Source organism: Myxocyprinus asiaticus, chromosome 37 (genome assembly GCF_019703515.2).
Source record: "Myxocyprinus asiaticus isolate MX2 ecotype Aquarium Trade chromosome 37, UBuf_Myxa_2, whole genome shotgun sequence".
Taxonomy (NCBI): domain Eukaryota; kingdom Metazoa; phylum Chordata; class Actinopteri; order Cypriniformes; family Catostomidae; genus Myxocyprinus; species Myxocyprinus asiaticus.
Genome location: NC_059380.1, coordinates 23,771,979 through 23,793,949, shown reverse-complemented (window position 1 = coordinate 23,793,949; position 21,971 = coordinate 23,771,979). Strand labels below are relative to the sequence as shown.

The following is a 21,971-nucleotide window of genomic DNA, read 5'->3' as shown; positions in this document are numbered from 1 at the left end:
TGTGTTTATTTAGGAAACAAAAATTGTTATTTCACACATTTTTATAGAGAAAATACTGTAAATGAATTTCAGTAAAAACCATATAATTTGCATTGCATGGTTTTAGGTATTTCACACAACTGCTGATATTGAGGCCCTATGGCAGTAAATGCACTTTAAATTCCAATACTTATTAAAATCACATACAACTAATCCCATGGAGGGTCTTACCTTTAAGGAAAAAGTAGTTGTAAGAGAACACTGTTATCAGCTTGATAAAGTCTGTTTTTTAGGAACTTTTTTAGGAACTTTAGAGCAAACCTCCTCTCATATTCCACTTAGGCATTGCCTTTGATCCTCTTTGATCTGACGACAAAGATGGGCGAGTGAAACATTAAGGAATGAAGCATTTTGACGGTCGTTTTTTATTTTAATATTAAATACTCTATATTGTACAGCACTATTGTAGTATTTTCAAGGAGATTTTTTTGTTTAATTTGGGCTTAATTTGTGTGTGTGTGTGTGTGTGTGAGTGTGTGTGTATATATATATATATATATATATATATATATATATATATATATATATATATATATATATATATATATATATATATATATATGTATATATATATATATATATATATATATATATATATATATACACTACCGGTCAAAAGTTTTGAAACGCTTACTCATTCTTTATTATATTTATTATTATTTTTTTTCACATTTAGAATAATAGTAAAGTCATCAAAACTATGGAATAACTCAAATGGAACTATGGGAATTATCTTGTGACTAAACAAAATCCAAAATAAATCAAAACGGTGTCATATTTTAGTATTTTCAAAGTAGTCACCCTTTGCCTAGAATTTGCAGACATGTACTCTTGACATTTTCTCAATCAACTTCTTGAGGTATCATCCTGGGATGCTTTTTAAACAGTACTGAAGGAGTTCCCATCTATGTTGGGCACTTATTGGCTGCTTTTCTTTATTATTTGGTCCAAGTCATCAATTTAAAAATTTTTTTTGTTTTAATTACATTTTAGTTTTATAATGAAATAAATTAAGATGGTGGCACAATTATATTGTATTGTATATATTTTTGTCTACAAAACTAATTTCAAACATTTAAGCATATGCCTTCAGATCAAAAGATTTTTAATATCATGAGAAAGATTTCAGTCAAATGTTTCAAAACTTTTGACCGGTAGTGTATATATATATATATATATATATATATATATATATATATATATATATATACACACACACACACATACACACACACACAGTATATACTGTATATATATATCATAATGTGTACATTAGCCTGTGAGTGGCCCAGCGAACCGCCGGCCCAGTGGGAAAAGTCCAGACTCTCCCAATGGCCAATCCTGGGTGAAATACACTACCAGTCAAAATCCTTTTGATCAATAGGCTAAAACTTTAAATGCTTAGTTACAGTTACAAAACTACAATTTTAACTGTTATTTTTTAAACAGATGAGATGGGCCAAATATTGAAAGAAAAGCAACTACTGAAGAACTACTTCAATACTGTTTGCACCTCATGAAGTTGGTTGAGAAAATAACCACACCTGTACAACTACCTATTCATGCGATTATCTAAACAGCCAATCATGTGGCAGCAGTGCAGTGCATAAAATCATGCAAATACGGGTCAGAAGCTTTAGTTAATATTCACATCAACCATCAGAATGGGGGAAAAAAATTGATCAGTTATTTCGACCGTGGCATGATTGTTGGTGCCAGACAGGCTGGTTTGAGTATTTCTGTAGCTGCTGATCTCCTGGGATTTTCACGCATAATAGTCTCTAGAGTTTACTCAGAATGGTGCCAAAAACATCCAGTGAGCGGCAGTTCTGTGGACAGAAACGCCTTGTTGATGAGAGAGAGGTCAAGGGAGAATGGCCAGACTGGTTCGAGCTGACAGAAAGGCTACGGTAACTCAGATAATCTCTCTGTACAATTGTAGTGAGCAGAAAAGCATCTCAGAATGCACAACACATCGAACCTTGAGTCGGATGGGCTACAACAACAGAAAACCACATTGGGCACTTTATTAGGACCATAGTGTTCCTAATAAAGTGGTCGGTGAGTGTGTGTATATATATATATATATATATATACACACACACACACACACACACACACAGTATATATACTATTACTCTAAGGTAACACTTTACAATAAGGTTCCATTCGTTAACATTAGTTAATGCATTAGATATCACGAACAAACAATTAACAATTTATTATTTACAACATTTTATAATTTTTGTTCATGTTAGTTAATAGAAATACAACTGTTCATTGGTAGTTCATGATTCATGGTAATTTTAACAAATACATTTTTCATTTCATTTTTTATTTAAAAAATGTACAGTGTTAGAATATGTTGAAATTTATATTAACTAAGATTAATAAATGCTGTAGAGGTATTGTTCATTGTTAGTTCATGTTAATGTTGTTAACTAATGTTACCAAATGAAACCTTATTGTAAAGTGTTATCACTATTTTTTGAAAAGGTGTAAATAGTTATAAGAAAGAATGAGTACATGTAGGTATGTCCAAACTGGCAGTGTTATGACCTGGACAGGTTTTCGTGACATTCACACAATAGTCTACATGGACTGAGCAAAAGCTTTCTAAAGACAGAGCCCGAAGCATTGCAAACAGCACAAGTCTTATAATTAGAATGATTTTACGCTAAGAGCACATAGCCTAATTACACAAAGAACCAGTTTTCATTATCAGAAAATAAAGCCTTATTAGTGCATAAATATAATGCTTATGCAGCCTACATCCAACCACTGTGAACAGAGCATGTAGCTTTTGTAGAACATTTTGCTAAACACAAGCTAAAGTCTCATTAAACAGCATAAAACAAAGCAGCAGTAGTGTGTGTATTTTCTGATTAATATTATTTAATGAGAGTTTGAACAAGGGGGAGCGTTGGCATTCATGAGACGTATGTGCTCGTAAATACAGGCCCAGTTTAACTTTTTTCTCTGAATGTTTCCACAAATAAGACAGATTTCTCTCTCCGAGGTGCACCCAGAAGAGTGTGAGCGGATGTAAAACTGTGAAAGTGAAAACTATCAGAGGCAGACAGAGTACGAAAACATACAAGTGTGAGTGATTGTGAATGTATGTGTGGTAAATCTGTATGGTTTGATGGATTGGATCGACTCAGGACGACGATGGGAAAATAAAAATGATATTTGTAATTTTTACAAGAGGAGTGTTGCCAGATCTTCACTAAATCAGCCCATCTTTGTGAACATCTGTCTAGACCTCTCTAGAGAAAAATAAAAAGATAGATGTGTCTGTGTAGGTGTGTGTGTATTTGATTGTGTAAGTGTGTGTGTAAGAGAGTGAAAGAGAGAGAGAGAGAGTGAGAGAGTATGGCTATGTTCAGAATGGAGTACTAGTGTGCAGATTACTACACACTGTGTAATATACAGTATAGTATACTGTAAACCACGTACTTGCAAATAGTATGTAGTATTCTGTGGTTTGAAATCTAATTATAAACTTTTCTTATGTGTTTCAGTCAGAATTTGAGTTTTTTGTTTTTTTTACATCATTTGTGATGCAACATATTTTTGACATAATACACAATGCACTACCTGTGTCTATTGCGATTTGATAAGTGTGGGTGAGAAACAGATCAATATTTTAGTCCTTTTTTACAATCAATCTCCGCTTTCACTTTCATATTCTTCTTTTGTGTTTGGCAATTCACATTCTTCATGCATATCGCCACCTACTGGGCAGGGAGGAAAATTTATGGTAAAAAAAAGGACTTAAATATTGATCTGTTTCTCACCCACACCTATCATATCGCTTCTGAAGACATGGATTTAACCACTGTGAATATGGATTACTTTTGTGCTGCCTTTATGTGCTTTTTGGAGTTTCAAAATGTTGGTCACCATTCACTTGCATTATGATGACCTAAAGAGCTGAAATATTCTTCTACAAATCTTTGTGTTCAGCAGAAGAAAGAAAGACATACACATCTAGGATGACATGAGGGTAAGAGTAAATGATGAGAGAATTTTCAGTTTTGGGTGAACTATCCCTTTAACATTTGTCAGTCCATTCATATAATGAATCACTATAAACATGGACACATATGAAAGAAAAATTATGGCTGATATGGCTTCCAATTCATTCGTCAAACTGAAACTTCCATGCATACAAAAAATTGGCATACTGTGCAAAGTATATAGCAGTGTAATATGGAGGTACATCATTCTGAACATATCCTATGTTTGTACTCTGTGAGAGAGATGCAACACTTGCCGTACTGGGGTGAATGGCACCCAGACTGCAGCTGTGTGGAACTCTGTTTGCAGAGCTGTTGCGACTGAGCGATTGGGAGCGAGATGCTGTGTGCGTTCGCACTAGAGTCATGGGCGTCATGGTTGCCGCTGTCTGGGTGGCTGCAGTCGGGACATTAGCCGTGTGAGTGGCTGTTTTTGGCCGTCTGGTCTCGTTGGTAGGTGATTGCGCAGTCAGAGAGGATATGGAGCGTGGACAGGACATGGAACGGCGAATGAGTCCAGAAAGATTGGGGGAGGAGGAAGGAGCTCTGAGCGGTTTAGGGGAGGGTTTCCAATGAACACGGCCTAAAATAGAAAAACAAGACATTAGCAAAGCATTTTATCTAAAGGAGCAATTTACCCAAAAAAAGTCAGTAATCATTTACTCACCCTCATGTCGTACTAAACCCATATGACTTTTTTTTACCTAAGTGAAATTTTTTTTCAAGAATTGTATTGTACTGATCGCACATCTCAATACAATGAACAGGGACTGGGTTCAATACAAGTTAAGCTCAGTTGAAAGCATTTGTGGCATAATGTTGATTACCACAAAATTTATTTTGACTCGTTCCTCCATTTCTTTAAAAAAAAAGCAAGAATCGAGGTTACAGTGAAGTAATTACAATGGAAGTGAATGGGGGCCAACTTTTGAACGTTGAATAGCCACAAGACATAAAGGATACACATGTAAACATGATTTTTTGGTGCAATAAAATCACTTACAAACCTTTTCTGTGTAAAGTTGTAGCCAATTTTACAACTTAAACCATGAAGATTTAATGTCAACAAACCCTATACCTTAAAATGACTGTAAAAATGACCATTTAAACATCTTTACAGCTAAAATAAAAAACAAGTTTTAAAAGAGGAGTTAATGCAAGAGCTTTAATAAAATTATAAGCTTTACATTTCTGTGTTTAAACCCTCCAAAAATTGGCCACATTCACTTTCATAGGCCCTCACTGTAACCTTGATTTTTTCTTTTTTTTTCTTTTTTTTTTTTTAAAGAAAAGGAGGAACGAGTCGAAATTCATTTTTGTGGTAATCAACATTATGCCACAAATGCGGTCAGTTGAGTTTAACTTGTACTAAACTTGGAAAATTCAATCTTAATTTGTATTTTTTCCAGTAAAAATAAATTCACTTCACAAGCAAAATTGCATAGGATATTTGATCTTGTTTTTAAAGAAATCTAACTTAATTTAGTTTATGTTTAAAACAAGAAGAAGAAGAAAAAAAAAAACTATTTACCAATGGGGTAAGAAAAATAAACTTATTAAAAACAAAGTTTAAAATTCTTAGTCCACTGGCAGATTTTTTTCTTCTAGTTTTAGGCATAAAGTTTACTAAATTTTGTCAGATTTCTCTGAAAATAAGAATATCTTATCCATTTTGCTTGTCAAGTAAATATATCTTGTATTCAGGATATTTAGACATTTTAACTGGAAAACACGACAAAAATACTAATTAAGAAGATGAGTTTTCGCAGTGCATGAAAAAGGCCAATATGTATTTTGTGCACTTTATGGTACTTTTATGTCCTTTTTGAAGCTTAAATACTCAATTCCACATTCATTGTAATTGCATGGGAAAGAGCAACAAGAACATTCTTCAAAATGTCTCCTTTTGTCTTTGAAAGAAAGAAAGTCATTAGTGTTTGGAACGACATGAGGATGAGTAATAGATAAAATTGTCCTTTTTGGGTTGAACTATTTATTTAAAGATTTAAAACACATCATCCTACATCACCACAGAAATTAAGTCTAGCATCTGAAATCGGCTCATCAACTGTGACTCAAAGGCTTTAATTATTCACTACACCACGTGACCATGTTGCAGGTCTGGGTGGCTGTCAGGTTTCCAACTCAGGATCAGGGCGGACAGCACATCCAAACACATAAACACACACATACACGATTCTGCAATTTTGAATGACCTCCAGTTTGTGAGCTGGCCAGCAGCATTGCTGCTCAATCCGTGAATATTGAGGGAAGGAAGTTGCCAAATGCAGAATTATAGCAGCTTAGCTCAGACCTCCGCAGATGGCCTCAGGGTAGTGTGGGGCATAGGGGGAAAACAAAGTCACCCCAGAATGGCCTAACGCCCTCTCCCGCGGCAACCCAATCACTGACAACCCCTCGCACACTATATAAAACTGTCAGCTTGCTGCTTTCCATTAGCTTTGTCCCTTTTTCAGTGGCTAATGGAAAAGTTATTGCTTTAACTGCATCAGGGAAGAATAATCAATATACTGCACAATCTATGGCACTTTCCACTAATAGGGAACAATTTGGCGACCCATAATTTTTTTAAAGCAATAAAGGCACAAATGGGAAGTTCTTTGGAGTGAGAACTATTATATATTTTAGAAAAACTACCATCTAACATAAAATTAACCTAGCATTAAGAAGTAGCTAGTTTAAAACACATCAAATTAAAATTGTCATTTTGGCTAATCCAGTCTCAGAGGTTTAGTCTTTCTCAACTATACAACGTCAACATTTTGACATTACTGTATATGTTGAATTGATATTTATTCTAATAAAACAACAATTGTTAATTAAGTCATTTTAATTGCTAAAAGCATAATATTTATTTTATTTGATTAAAAATTGCATTAAATATTTGTTTACTAATGTATTATTAATATATTTCTATTATATAATAATATTGTTGTAAACAAATATTTAATCAAATGTAAAATAAAATAAGCAATAATATATATATATATATATATATATATATATATATATATATATATATATATATATATATAATGTGTTATATATTACTATATATTATACATTCATTTATGTTTATTTTCATTTAATATTTATTTCAAGAAAATTATGAAATCACGCACACTTTTGTTTCAAACTGTATTTAGACTTGAGCCAAATTTTGGTAACAGAGTTGCAAAAATCACAAACCTCATATAAAATAAATAGAAAATAAAACAGACTATATAATATTTAGTTTGACCTATTAAGGTGGGAAAACAATATTTCTAAAGATTAAAGGGATAGTCCACCAAAAAATTTAAATTCTCTCATCTTTTACTCACCCTCATGCCATCCTAGATGTGTATGACTTATTTCAGCAGAACACAAACAAAGATTTGTAGAAAAATATTTAAGCAAGTGAATGGTGATCAGACCTTTGTAGCTCCAAAAAACACATAAAGGAAACATAAAAGACTCCAGTGGTTAAATCCATATCTTCAGAAGTGATATAATAGGTGTGTGTGTGACAAACACAACAATATTTGAGTTATTTTTTACTCTAAATCTCCACTTTAACTTTCACTTTCAGATGTAAAAGTGAAAGTGGAGACTTATAGCAAAAAAAGGACTTAAAAATTGTTCTGGCTCACCCACACCTAGTACTGTATATCGCTTCTGAAGATATGGATTTAACCACTGGAGTGCACTGAATGGACCTACAGAGCTAAGATATTATTCTAAAAATCTTTGCTTGTGTTCTACAGAAGAAAGAAAGTCATACACATCTAGGAAGGCATGAGCGTGAGTAAATGAGGAGAGAATTTTCATTTTTTGGTTAACTATCCCTTTAAGCACCTCTTTGCACTGACACTGTTGAAAAAGATTAAATAATAATAATAATAACAATTTTCAAGTCCTATTCTGTAAAATCTTTGTGAAAAGTGGTATGAGCAATGCTAATAAAATGTCATATAGTGTAATAGTGTAAGTAGCTTCTAAACTACAATAAAAGAAAAAAGCTTATGCGCAGGATGTTTGAGCTGATGGACCCCAAGGAACACTTCCAAAACAGCTCTACCTTAAAACACAAACATTTTCCAGGGCTTGCTTGCCCAGTTTTCAAGGTACGCCAAAAGTGCTTCTGTGAACTTCTCCCTAACCTGTGCTTTCCCCAAGCTGAGTGCCCGGTCTCCTTTTAAACCAATGGACTGAAACATCAGAAAAGCTCATTAAAGCCGCAACGCATCAGAGCCGGGGGACCTCTCACGACATCACCTGCTGTAGCCAGCAAATCAAATTAAGAGCCACCGTACCAGGCCAGCAAATACTGTGACCCTAATTAAAAAAGATGGATTTTCGATACTTCTGCATACTTCGATACAAGTGCAAATGGCACTGAAGATTTAATGCATCTGGGCTGAAAGAAAAAAGCTGCTTAAAAGTTTAAGTAATAAGCAGCTCTTATAGTCATCTGGAATACATTGAGGGACAGATAAAAGTAACAAGCTACTTTTCAAACATGAAGCAGTCTAGCTGTACAAAACGCTACAAAAAAAGTGGTTACACACAGTTGGTGCCTTAAAGGAATATTTCACCCAAAAATAAAAATTCTGTCACTTATTTACTAAATATTATGCACTCTAATGTCGCTCCAAAGCCATGTGACTTTCTTTGTTCCGGGTTTATTTTCTATACAATGCAAGTGAATTGTGACTCCGGTTTGTCAAGCTCGAAAAAGGGGGGACGACGACTAAAGAAAAAAACCCCATTAAATCACAGTAAAATAATTGATACAACTCAAATCCAAACTATAATAAAATGCTGAAATCAAATATGGCAGCTACCCGTGGTCCATGACCAAACGTCATGATGTCATGTCGCAAGAACCAATGAAGTGTGGGAGAAATGTGTTTCTGACTACATTGCATTTATGATATTAATGTTTAGATGTTAAGTTGAATATTAACCCCTAAGGTATTAGAATTACATTTTAGAATGAGAGTTGTTGACTATGATTCTGCTGATGTGTGTGTGTGTGTGTGTGTGTGTGTGTGTGTTTGTCTAGGCCTTGACAAATAACTCAGAGCTGTCTCTGAGGCACCAAGTGGCTAAACATAACAAAGACTTGTGGTACATTCACACACATTATCAGAATAATAAGGGTCAATATGCCCTCTTTCCATCTAGGTGTGTTGATGTTTAAAGAAATGTAACGAATCAGAATTAATCCTTAGAACTGCTAGATGTGCAAGAATCCTTGACTCAGAGATATAAATTGTCTTTGGTTGATTTTGCTTGTGTGACTTCTCCGCTCAAGCCTCTTGCACTTGTGTATGAGAACTTCACCCAGTACTGAATAAACATTCTTCTCTTGGGAAAAGATACAAAGTCTTTCTTTATTGGATAATTTCCCTGACTTAAGTTTGAAGTGATCAAAGTAGCTGCCATATTTGATTTCAGCATTTATTTATTATTTGATTTGAGAGTTGAAAACAATTTTATTCTGTTCATCACAAAAAGCGATCATATTGTTCCAGAAGACTTGGAATCTAGTGCATGAGTCATATTGTTTTATTTTACTGTGGTTTAATGGTGTGTGTGTGTGTTTTTCTTTTTTTGTTCTGTGCTTGACAGACTGGAATCATTATTCACTTGCATTATATAGCAAAAAAAAAAACTATGAAGACTTACACCATTTTTACACACAAGACTTACTCAAATTACACAATTTGTGTTCCATGGAAGAGAGAAATTCATTCAGGTTTGGAGGGGCATTAGGGTGAGTAAATAATGACAGAAGTTTCATGTTTGTATTAATTAGGTGAACTAGTCCTTTAACTGTGTCCGTGGTTACTTGAAAAGGATTTTTAAAAGGCAGATGCTATTTGCACCCTGGTGCAAATACAGGTAGATGCTATTTACACCCCAGTTCAAATAATGGCAAATATTATTTACACCCCAAGCCTAGTACAAGTAATGCTAAATGCTATTTGCACCCTGGGGCAAATAGTGGTAGATACTCTTTGGATCCCTATTTAAGTACTAACATACAGTATATGGGTATCATTGCAGTGTGTTTATTGTGTTTATTTAGAGTCCCACATACACCCTACACCAACCCATACCCTTAAACCTAAACCTAACCTTCCTTTACAAAAATTAACCATGGTTTTTCTACAGTAACCATAGTATCACCATGGTATTTTGTAGTAAAATCATATTAACCACAAATTTAAACATGTTTACTATATTAATACCATATTACAGAGGTAACACAATGGTTAATTGCATAAGAACTATGGTTTCTGTCAAAAACATGGTTACTACAATATTACTATAGTAAAACTACCTTCACGCCACTGCAGTGATGCTTACAATGCAGTTTGTCATAAATTTCTTTGTTTCCACTAGACTATTGTGGTGCAAACAGCCGCACTGTGTGGCAGATGCTATTTACACCTGGGTGCAAATAGTCACTCTGTTTTTTTAAATCATTTAATGAAAATTGCACTCACAAAGAGAAATTTCTAGCTAATGAAATATTTTAGAGCTGAGCATAACTAGAAAAACTTAAATTCACTATAGAAATTTCCATGACTTTTCCATGATGTTTCAAGATGTTATTAATTCCCATGACTTTTCCAGGCCTGGAAATCCCTATTTTAAAATTCCCTGATATTTCCAGGTTTTCTATGTCTGTGGGAATCCTGTAAGGTGCCTTCTAAGTTTATTGGAGGTATTTAGGGTAAATTGATCTGTTTAAATTCTGTTTAATGCTGTCTTCCTGATTATTATAGTTATATATTTAAAAAGAGAAATATATTCTAAGTTTGCTACTCTTTATTAGTAGCTTGTAATGTAGCTAACTACTTTTCCAAAAGGGTAACTTGGATGTAGTTTAACTATCGTAACTGCACCAGCACTGCCCCGTCTACCCAAAGATGCTCCACCCACAGGTGATAAAAAGCATCCCAGACCACCTTTCTTCACAGGACCAAGGAGAGGAACAGAGTGAGACTCACTGGAGCGTTCAGGGCGATTGAGTTTCTCCTGCGTGATGCTGCTACTTTCATCCTCTCCATCAGCATCCGAGCCTGAGCTGCTGTCGCTGCAGCTTCCTGAAGAGTTCTGGGGGTCTCTGTGCCCCCTGGGCGACGGGCTGCTCTCAGGCATGGAGGACAAGACCTACAAACACATCCACAGGGAGAGATCACATTAGAAGACCATAAAAAATGGCAGTCCTGCAGCCTTCAACCCGAGTCCAATTAACATTTGCCACTGTGGCAGTGATGCACGCCTGACGAAGCGAGTCTGATTAATGTCACTGCAGAAACATGTTCATTTAATCTGAAGCACATGCATGCATGTCTGGGGAATTAATCTGTTATGTCCTTCAAGAAGTATCGAACAATGAATTGAATATCTGTCCCACACTTGGAAAGAACTGACTATCAACCTCATGAACAGATTAATTTAAACTTTTCAACCACAATTAGGCTCAACACTCCTTCCAAATTAACACTTTGGGAGTAATCACAAAGAGAGTTCTGAAAGAAATTTCCCGGAGCAAAAAGAAAAGATAGATAGAGAGAAAAAAAGAAACATGGAGACACTTTAGGACCTTTAAGTCACAGTTGAAAATGTATGAATTTCATTGCATTAGACAACTAAATACCAGTGGCACATGAAAACATATGATGTTAGAGATTTTCTCAGAAATAACTTCACTTCCCTAAGCCATTTTTGCAACTGGTCCCAAGGAGATGTTTAGTGGATGTATGAAGTCAGTTCCTCTCAATTTCACATAGGTGACCTGGCAGAGTAACCACAGTGATTCACTATCATTTGACAACCAGAAAGTGTCCCAATACTTGTTGTCTTAAACCTAAGTAGAAACCAAACAAACTAATTTTTGTACAATTATTTGCTTGAAAAGTGTATGAGCTATATTTCTTTAGAATAAATGCCACATAGTTTGATATTTTCTTAAATAAAGCAAAGACATTGATACATCTGGTACAGACTCCAAACGTTTTGGGGCCGCTGTACATCTCATTCTTTTTGATGTAGTGGTTCTTCTTAGTGTCTTTAAGAGAAGATGCTTGTGACAATTTCAATTGCTTAATTTCTGTCTTGTCTGATTATTCCAGATGGCCTCATAATGGCGCTGTTAGTCTGTTTCTATCCATCAGAGCAGATAGTGGTGTCTGCAAAACCTCTGGAGGAAGGAGAAATGAAATATATACACCGCTAAGTCAAAAGTGAACCATACAAATTACTGTAATTTCACGGCAAATACTGTCTGTAACTGCAGTTATCCTGTTAGAGGCTTAATATGTTTGAAATTTAGCCCCTGTACTGTGATCCTCAACACGTGGAGAGTGTGTGAGTTTCTGTGTGCGTACCTTAGGTCCTTTCTGTTTGGAGGTTTTTCCCATCAGTTTCTCATCATCCAGTTCACACTGCTCCAGCAGGTCTAAGATATCTTCCTCCTATAAAATGGGTCACAAATACCAGAATTTGAGTCAGAGCCACAAACAGAATTAGTCAGAAACAGAACCACAAACAGAATCAGATTTAGAATCAGACCCAAATATGGAATCAGAGTAAAAATTAGACCCACAAACAGTATCAGATTTAAAATCAGACCCACAAACAGAATCAGAGAAAAAAATCAGACCCAAATATGGAATCAGTGTACAAATTAGACCCACAAACAGAATCAGTCAGAATCAGTCCCACAGAATCAGAGTTACAATCAGAACCACAAACAGAATCAGACTCTCCAACAGAATTAAGAAAGAATCAGACCCACCAACAGATTAAGAGTAAAAATCAGACTCACAAACATAATCAGAGTCAGAATAAGACCCACAAACAGAATCAGATTCTGAATCAGACCCAGAAAAAGAATCAGATTTAGAATCAGACAGAGAAACAGAATCAATTCAGAATCAGACCCACAAACAGAATCAGAGAGAGAACCATACCCACACAGAATCAGAGTCAGAATCAACCCACTCACAGAATCAGAGAAAGAATCAGACCCACAAACAGAAACAGAGTCAGAATCAGACCCACAAGCAGAATCAATAAAGAATCAGACCCAAAAACAGAATCAGAGTCAGAATTAGATCCACAAACAGAATCAATCAGAATCAGTCACGCAAACAGAATCAGATTCAGAATCAAACCCACAAACTGAATCAAAGTAAAATCAGATAAAAAACAACAACAAAAAATCAGTCAGAATCAGTCCTACAAAAAGAATCAGTCATAATTAGAACCACAAACAGAATCAGAGTCAGTCCAATAAACAGATTCAGAGTCAGACCCACAAACAGAATCAGAGAATGAATTAGACGTACAGTACATTCAGAATCAGAGTTAAAATAAGACCCTTAGACAGAATCAGAGTCAGAATAAGTTCCGCAAACAGAATCAGAGTCAGAACCACAAACAGAATCAGATTCAGAATCAGACCCATAAACAGAATCAGCATAAGAATCAGACCAACAAACAGAATCAGAGTAAAAATCAGATCCAAAAAAACAGAATCAGTCAAAATCAGTCCCACTAAAAGAATCAGCGTCAGAATTAGAACCACAAACAGAATCAGAGTCAGACTAATAAACAAAATCAGAGACAGCCCCACAAATAGAATCAGAATCAGAGCCACAAACCAGAATCAGAAAATGAATCAGACCTACAGTACATTCAGAATCAGAGTAAAAATAAGACCCCTAGACAGAATCAAGAGTCAGAATAAGTTCCGCAAATGAATCAGTCAGAACCACAAACAGAATAAGATTCAGAATCACAACCATAAACAGCATCATAGTCAGAATCAGATTTAAAATCAGACCAACTAACAGAATCAAAGAATCAGACCCACAAACAGAAAAAGATTCAGAATCAGACCCACTAATAGGATCAGATTTAGAATTAAACCCACAAACAGAATCAGAAAAAGAATCAGACCCACAGAGACAATCAGACCCACAATCAGAATCAGATACAAAATCAGTCTCACAAACAGAATCCGAGTCAGAATCAGACCTACAAACACAATCAGAGTCAGAATCAGAACCACAAACAGAATTAGGCTATGTTCAGACTGCAGGCAAATCTGATTTTTTCTCAAATCAGATCTTTTCAGGCAGACTGTCCGCACTACTAATTGCAAGTGATCAAATCAGATTTGCACGTTCAGTCATAACCAACCTATCTCCATGGGTTGCTTTGGTAACAACGTAGGCGTACCCACGTGACGATGCTTTCAAAACAGATGCAGGAAAAATGGAGGTGCATCATCTCGCTCTCCAAATAAGCACCCTGTCCAGTAGCGGTGCAGAACTCCTCCGTTGTACAAGAAAAACTCAGCGATGGAGGAGACTGGTAAATATTGTGTTGTTCCGTGCTGCAGTCACGATTTTTGACATCATCATTGTGTGTCGCGTTAAGAGTGACACAAAAGACCATTTGAAATCCGATTTGAGCAGCCAGAGTGTCCGGACTGAGACGCATCTGAAAAAATCAGATTTCAATCGCATTTGAGACCACCTCCCGATGTGGTTTGAATTAGATTTGGAAAAATCAGATTTCATGTGGTTTTTTGCTGTCCAGACTATCAAAAACTCATCTGGATACAATCTGGATATGCAAAAAATTGGATTTTTAGTGGCAGTCTGAACATAGCCTTAGAGTCAGAATCAGACCCTCAAACAGAATCAGAGTCAGAATCAGAACCACAAACAGAATCAGAGTCAGAATCAGACCCACAAACAGAATCAGATTCAGACCCACAAACAGAATCAGAAAACGAATCAGACCCACAAAGAGAATCAGACCCACAATCAGAATCAGATTCAAAATCAGACCCACAAAAAGAATCAGAACCACAAACAGAATCAGACCCACAAACAGAATCAGAAAACGAATCAGACCCACAAAGAGAATCAGACCCACAAACAGAATCAGAGTCAGAATCAGACCCACAAAAAGAATCAGAACCACAAACAGAATCAGACCCACAAACAGAATCAGAATCAGAGTCAGAGTCAGAATCAGACCCACAAACAGAATCAGAACCACAAACAGAATCAGAGTCAGAATCAGACCCACAAACAGAATCAGAGTCAGAATCAGACCCACAAAAAGAATCAGAACCACAAACAGAATCAGAACCACAAACAGAATCAGAGTCAGAATCAGAATCAGACCCACAAACAGAATCGGAGTCAGAATCAGAACCACAAACCGAAGAGTCAGAATCAGACCCACAAACAGAATCAGATTCAGACCCACAAACAGAATCAGAAAAAGAATCAGACCCACAAAGAGAATCAGACCCACAAAGAGAATCAGACCCACAATCAGAATCAGATTCAAAATCAGACTCACAAACAGAATCAAAGTCAGAATCAGAGTCAGAATTAGACCCTCAAACAGAATCAGAGTCAGAATCAGACCCACAAACAGAATCAGAGTCAGAATCAGACCCACAAACAGATTCAGAGTCAGAATCAGAACCACAAACAGAATCAGATTCAGACCCACAAACAGAATCAGAAAGAGAATCAGACCCACAAAGAGAATCAGACCCACAATCAGAATCAGATTCAAAATCAGACCCACAAACAGAATCAGAAAAAGAATCAGACCCACAAAGAGAATCAGACCCACAAAGAGAATCAGACCCACAATCAGAATCAGATTCAAAATCAGACTCACAAACAGAATCAAAGTCAGAATCAGAGTCAGAATTAGACCCTCAAACAGAATCAGAGTCAGAATCAGACCCACAAACAGAATCAGAGTCAGAATCAGACCCACAAACAGATTCAGAGTCAGAATCAGAACCACAAACAGAATCAGATTCAGACCCACAAACAGAATCAGAAAGAGAATCAGACCCACAAAGAGAATCAGACCCACAATCAGAATCAGATTCAAAATCAGACCCACAAACAGAATCAGAGTCAGAATCAGACCCACAAAAAGAATCAGAACCACAAACAGAATCAGACCCACAAACAGAATCAGAACCACAAACAGAATCAGAGCCAGAATCAGACCCACAAACAGAATCGGAGTCAGAATCAGAACCACAAACAGATTCAGAGTCAGAATCAGACCCACAAACAGAATCAGAATCAGAGTCAGACCCACAAAAAGAATCAGAATCAGAGTCAGACCCACAAACAGAATCAGATTCAGAACTAGACCCACAAAAAGAATCAGAATAAGAATCAGACCTACACACAGAACCAGAGATAGAATGAGACACACAAACAGAATCAGATCCTAGAGTGGAGCCCTGCTGTGGCTTATAATGACTTTATAACTACCACACCAAATACGATAGTAATAACTATCTCAACAAACGAATCAACCAATTAGTCCTTAAATGCCATCTAACTACTGTTTGAGGGAAATTAGCAACAAACAAATGTCCAATGTTTTGGTAGCTGGACAAGTCATTTCATGAAACATGGCTAAATTTGAACAGCACATGTTGTGTCACTGTAAAAGGTTTGTTGTCTGGGTAATGGAGTCAGGAGGCAGCGAAATGTCAACGTGAGTATGTTTATTACTCTTCAGCGTCGTTCATAAAACATAAACAAAAAGGCACTCAGTGGCCAAGTAGTCACACACACACACAAACAAACGAGTAAAGGCTTCTATCGAGCACACACAGGTACAGTCTCTCTCTCCCACTCTGACGCTTCGCGTGCCTTTTTATGTCTCCCTCCGCCATCCACTACAACAAGAAACAGGTGTTAGAGTTAATGACAACCAAGGTGACGAGCCTTACCACTCTCTCTCTCCTGCAGACAGACACACGACCACGCCCCCATGACCAGTCAATGAAACAATTTCTTGGAATAAATTAGAGGCAAGGGTTTTGTTGAAGTACAGAAAGCCATGTGAATTCTGCAACAACTTCCGTTCATGTCCGACCATGTCCATAACTTTTAAAGACTCTAAAATTACAAGATCACAGTAATACAAATCTTGAATATCAAAAATAAAATTTTCCATCGTTTTAGACATTTGTTCTATTGTGATGAATTACAACTAATGATTCAGGTGAGGAACACCAGCAAATATTGTGCAAGTCATATACATGTTGGTTTCTTTCATACCATTTAAATAATAATAACAATAATAATAATAATTTGATTTAATGAGTCAAAAAATGTCACTGAGTATAACTTTAAAGTCAAATGCTTAATGTTGCACTGAAAAAGTGGTAGCCTGCAACTGTTACCTCAAGGATTAACTGTATTTCTACTTGATCTAACCGATAATAATTGCTTCCATTGGTGTAACCTAAATTATCACTGTAAAAGTTCCAATAAAAGGAAGGAAGCAGGAAGCAGGGTGGCAGTCCAGGTAAGGCAAGTTTTAATAGTCTCTCGGTTTCACCTACACAGTCTTTGGGCTTTTCAGCTTGACAACAGTTCATGCACTTTAGCTTCTCATCATAATACACTTCAGCTTCACAACATAATATACTTCAGCTTCACTATTTTGCGGTTTCCTTGTTCCCGACTCTCTCCCCCACTGGCGTTCTCGGCGGCCTTTTCAAGCCAATCTCCGTCGTCACTGTAATGAGACACAGGTAATACATATCATTAATCACCAGGTGATGGCCCTTACTGCTTCCTTTCTCCCCAGTGACAGACACATGACACGTCCCGCTCCACATACCCCCACTGCCCGACTCAGGCCTGGGCAATTTTCGGCCTGCTAAACCAACCCATGTCTGTAAAATGAAGGGGAGAGAGAAGTTAGGAGCATGTAGGAGCGGCCCACCACAGAGTGCAGATTTCACTCTCATGAAAGCCTGTTGGCATGCCTCCGTCCACTGGACTGGATCTGGCACCCCCTTTTTAGTGAGATCAGTCAAGGGGCTGGTGACAAACCTTCTGTAATAGCCTCCTTTTTGGACGTGGGCAGGCCGCTATCGCTGCGGTTTTATCAATTTGGGGTCATACCTACCCATGACCCAAGTGGAAGCCCAGATACCATAATTCCACCCACCCAATTGCACACTTTTTCAGGTTTGCCGTGAGTCCAGCCCGCCTCAGCGACCACAGTATGGCTCTTAGATGCTGCATATACCTCTGCCAATCACTAATGTATATGATAATGTCATCCAGGTAGGCAGCGGCATATGCGGCGTGTGGCCGGAGGATCTTATCCATGAGGTGCTGGAACGTGGCGGGAGCCCTGAACAAACCAAATGGAAGAGTTATGAATTGGTGTAATCCGAAAGGTGTGGAAAAGGCAATTTTTTCTCAGGATAATGGAGTTAAGGGGATATGCCAATAAAATTGAGCCGCACCCAACTGATCGAACAGTTCATCAATTCGGGGCATTGGGTATGCGTCAAATTTAGACACCGCGTTGACTTTCCAGTAATCAACACAGAACCGTACTGACCCGTCACTCTTAGGTACAAGAACAACCGGGCTCGCCAATCGCTGTGCGATTCTTCTATTACCCCCATTTCGAGCATTGCCTCTAATTCGTCCCGAATCACCTTTTTCTTGTGCTCGGATACGCGGTATGGCTGACTACGCACAACCACTCCCAGTGGGGTCTCAATATGGTGCTGTATGAGGTAAGTCCGACCGGGAAGAGGAGAGAACACCTCCGTGAGCTGGGATGGTGAGAGGTGGTCTCCACAAGGGACCGGGTCGAATGAATGGGTCGAAGGGACCGGGTCGAATGAATGGGTCGACTTTGAACTTCACCTCTGGCCCGAGCTCCACCCTCTCCGGAACTACCGTCGCCATGGACACGGGTACCGCCTCTCTCCATAATTTAAGGAGGTTGATGTGGTAAATTTGACATGCCCCACCTCTATCCGTTCATAATCATAATCACTTCATAATCGAGGTCCCCAACTCACCATGTAACCTCAAAGGGTCCTTGCCACTTGGCGAGTAATTTCGAGCATGATGTGGGGAGTAATACAAGTACTTTGTCTCCCAGTGCAAATTCCCGTAGCTGGGCACCCCTATTATATATAGCCGGCTTTGTGTCTCTTGAGCTTGGAGCAAATTCTGTTGTGACAACTGACCCAGTGTGTAGCTTTGCTTGAAGATCAAGGACGTACTGAATTTCATTTTTGCTCTGGGAAGGTCCTTTCTCCCACACCTCCCATATGACGTCAAGCACACCCCGAATCCACCAGGGCTTGGTATGTACACCCCTTAATTTTTACTGGAATCCTGTACGTCCCTGCTTGACCGGGGGCAGACTGTGGCATATCGGGGACCCAAATTCACGTCTCCACCTCCATCACTGGATGCCAGTCTTGGACGCGACCCGGCTCCCCGCAACCCTGACAGACCGGCCCAGGCTTCCCGGCTGCACCCGTGGCGGCGGACACATTAACATGGGAAGGACGACGGAGAGGGGTACGGGAGGGGGCCGGCGCATAGTGCAACCCACAAAGGCGGGGCACCGGTTTGGGTGGAACCACTCCCCATTTCCGGGGAGCAGGTATAGGGCAAGAGGGAGGAGAGGGAGGGGCAAGAGGAGGATGAGAAGCAAGAGGGGGAGAGAGAGACAGAGATCTGGACTGCTCCCTGGCTTCCGGGTAGGCCGCCATGTGGGCTTTGGCCAGCTGGACGGCGTCATCCACCTACATCGGGCGATGGCACTGGACCCATTACACGATTCTTCTGGGCAGGTGAACGGTTAGCTGATCCAGCACCATCAGCACGATGACATCTTCCACGCCTGGGCCTTCCTGGGCCAGCACCCATCTTCGGCAGGCATCACGGAGCTGCTGGGCTAACGCGAACGTGCAGCCGGAGTCATTCAGGCTGAGGGAGCGAAACCGCTGATGATGTTGTTTGGGGCTGTGGCCAACTCGTTGCAGGACAGCTGTCTTCAGCTTGATGTAATCCAGGCAGTCCTCAGCTGGTACTTGCTGCGCTGCGAGCTGGGCCTCCCCGGTAAGCAGCGGCAGCAGGTGGAGGGTCCACTGGGTTCGCGGCCAGCCGGAGGCAGTGGCCGACTGCTCAAAGAAACCCAGGGATGCCTCCGGCAGTCTTCTTCCTTCTCCCGGGTTTCGGCACCAGTGTAAAAGTTCCAATAAAAGGAAGGAAGCAGGAAGCGGGGTGGCAGTCCAGGTAAGTCAAGTTTTAATAGTCTCTCAGTTTCACAAACACAGTCTTTGGGCTTTTCAGATTGACAACAGTTCATGCACTTTAGCTTCACAGCATAATACAATTCAGCTTCACAACTAAATACACTTCAGCTTCACAACATAATATACTTCAGCTTCACTACTTCGCGGTTTCCTTATTCCCAACTCTCTACCCCACTGGCATTCTCGGTGGCCTTTTCAAGCCCATCTCCATCGTCACTGTAAGGAGACACAGGTGTTACGTATCATTAATCACCAGGTGATGGCCCTTATCGCTTCCTCTCTCCCCAGTGACAGATACATGACCATGTCCCGCTCCACAGTCAGGTTAATTTAGTTTGATTAAATAACATTTAAAACCAATTCCTTTTTTTATTTTCTTTTTTTTGTACACATTATATGTTTACCTTACTGAAACCTGAGAATATTTTTTTTACAGTACACACTGAAAATATTTTAACCTGTGCTTCATGTGGTAACCTAATTAAACTTGTCTTATTCAAGCCAACCACACTATTTAACATGTCTGAATCAACCTGAATACATTAGGTTGCACCATCAAATCTAATTTTAAGGGTTAGATCAGGTATTTTTTATCTGTATTCTAATCTAAAATGCATATTGCATGTCTACTGATTGATAAAAAAATATAAATAATAATAATTCAAAATGGATTTTTCAATAAATTTTTACAAGCCAAAACAATAGAATATTATATATAGAATATAGAATATGGAATATAGAATTATTATTATTATTAATTTAATTTAATTTAATTTAATTTATTTATTTAATTTAATTTTATTTAATTTTTTTCTAAAAATGTGTTTTGGTGAAGACTGAGTAATCACAATCAAGAATGTGATCAATATCGTTCTCAATCTGTGCTCCAACACATTATATTTATTTTTCTTACAAAACACTATGATCTGCATCTGGTTTATTCAGATGTTTCTCGATTACAAGTGTTGCATGCTTTTCAAGCAGAAATATTATCCCAGCTCTAACTCAATAAGCTGAGCATTGATCTGTTGTTGTGGCTCAGATGGAGGGGAACTTTAAGCGCATTAAACCCTGTTTTTTTTGCTCATCGCCACCTTGCTTTGTTCCTCAGATCCAGAATAAGTCTCATTGTTCAGACAGCCAGCTGAAGTAGAGTAGGCTGCAATAAGCCTACGCGCTGACTGCAGGTGATAAGTCAATATTTGCCAGTGTTGCTACAGTTAGATGTTTGTGATATTTGGTTTTGTTGTTGACAGCCTCGATTTTGAGGATATTTTTTTTATGTTAAGGAATAAAGTTTGAGGGTTTCAGTGGACACCTGTGTTGGATGTAACACATTCTGTTGTTGCATTACATATGTGCTTTCAATTTACAACAGTTAATTTAAAGGGGTCGTATCACACATTTTTCATCGTTTTATTTTTTTCCCTTAAGTCCACTTACAATGATAGTCATGCTTTTGTACTCAAACTGTCATAATTTAGTAACCATGACCATTTTTTGCCCTTTCTCTGGGCCTTTAAATCTAAATTCATGGTGTCTGTCATAGGAAATTTGAACAAGTCGTTTTGAAGCTTACGTTTTCATTGCACAATGAACTATTTTAAGAGCAAAACAAATTCCATTTCTCATTATGTGGCCCCTTTAATAGCTATATTTAACATCCAATAATGAATATTGTTTTGATGAAATTGATTTGAGCCGCTTTTATTTTGGTTAACACATACAGGTGT

The 21,971-nt window shown here is 38.0% G+C and overlaps 1 protein-coding gene across 3 annotated transcripts in view; it reads right to left on the bottom strand.

The window, feature by feature from the left end:
• Window positions 1–21,971, bottom strand: part of LOC127428164 (tubulin polyglutamylase TTLL7-like) — a 136,456-nt gene that overhangs the window by 25,483 nt on the left and 89,002 nt on the right. For all 3 annotated transcript variants that reach the window (XM_051676301.1, XM_051676299.1, XM_051676300.1), the window contains exons 14-16: window positions 12,470–12,556; window positions 11,087–11,249; window positions 4,319–4,644 (exon numbers count right to left, since the gene is read on the bottom strand). In XM_051676301.1, coding sequence (XP_051532261.1) covers window positions 4,319–4,644; window positions 11,087–11,249; window positions 12,470–12,556 — 576 coding nt within the window. The remainder of the gene's footprint in view (window positions 1–4,318; window positions 4,645–11,086; window positions 11,250–12,469; window positions 12,557–21,971) is intronic.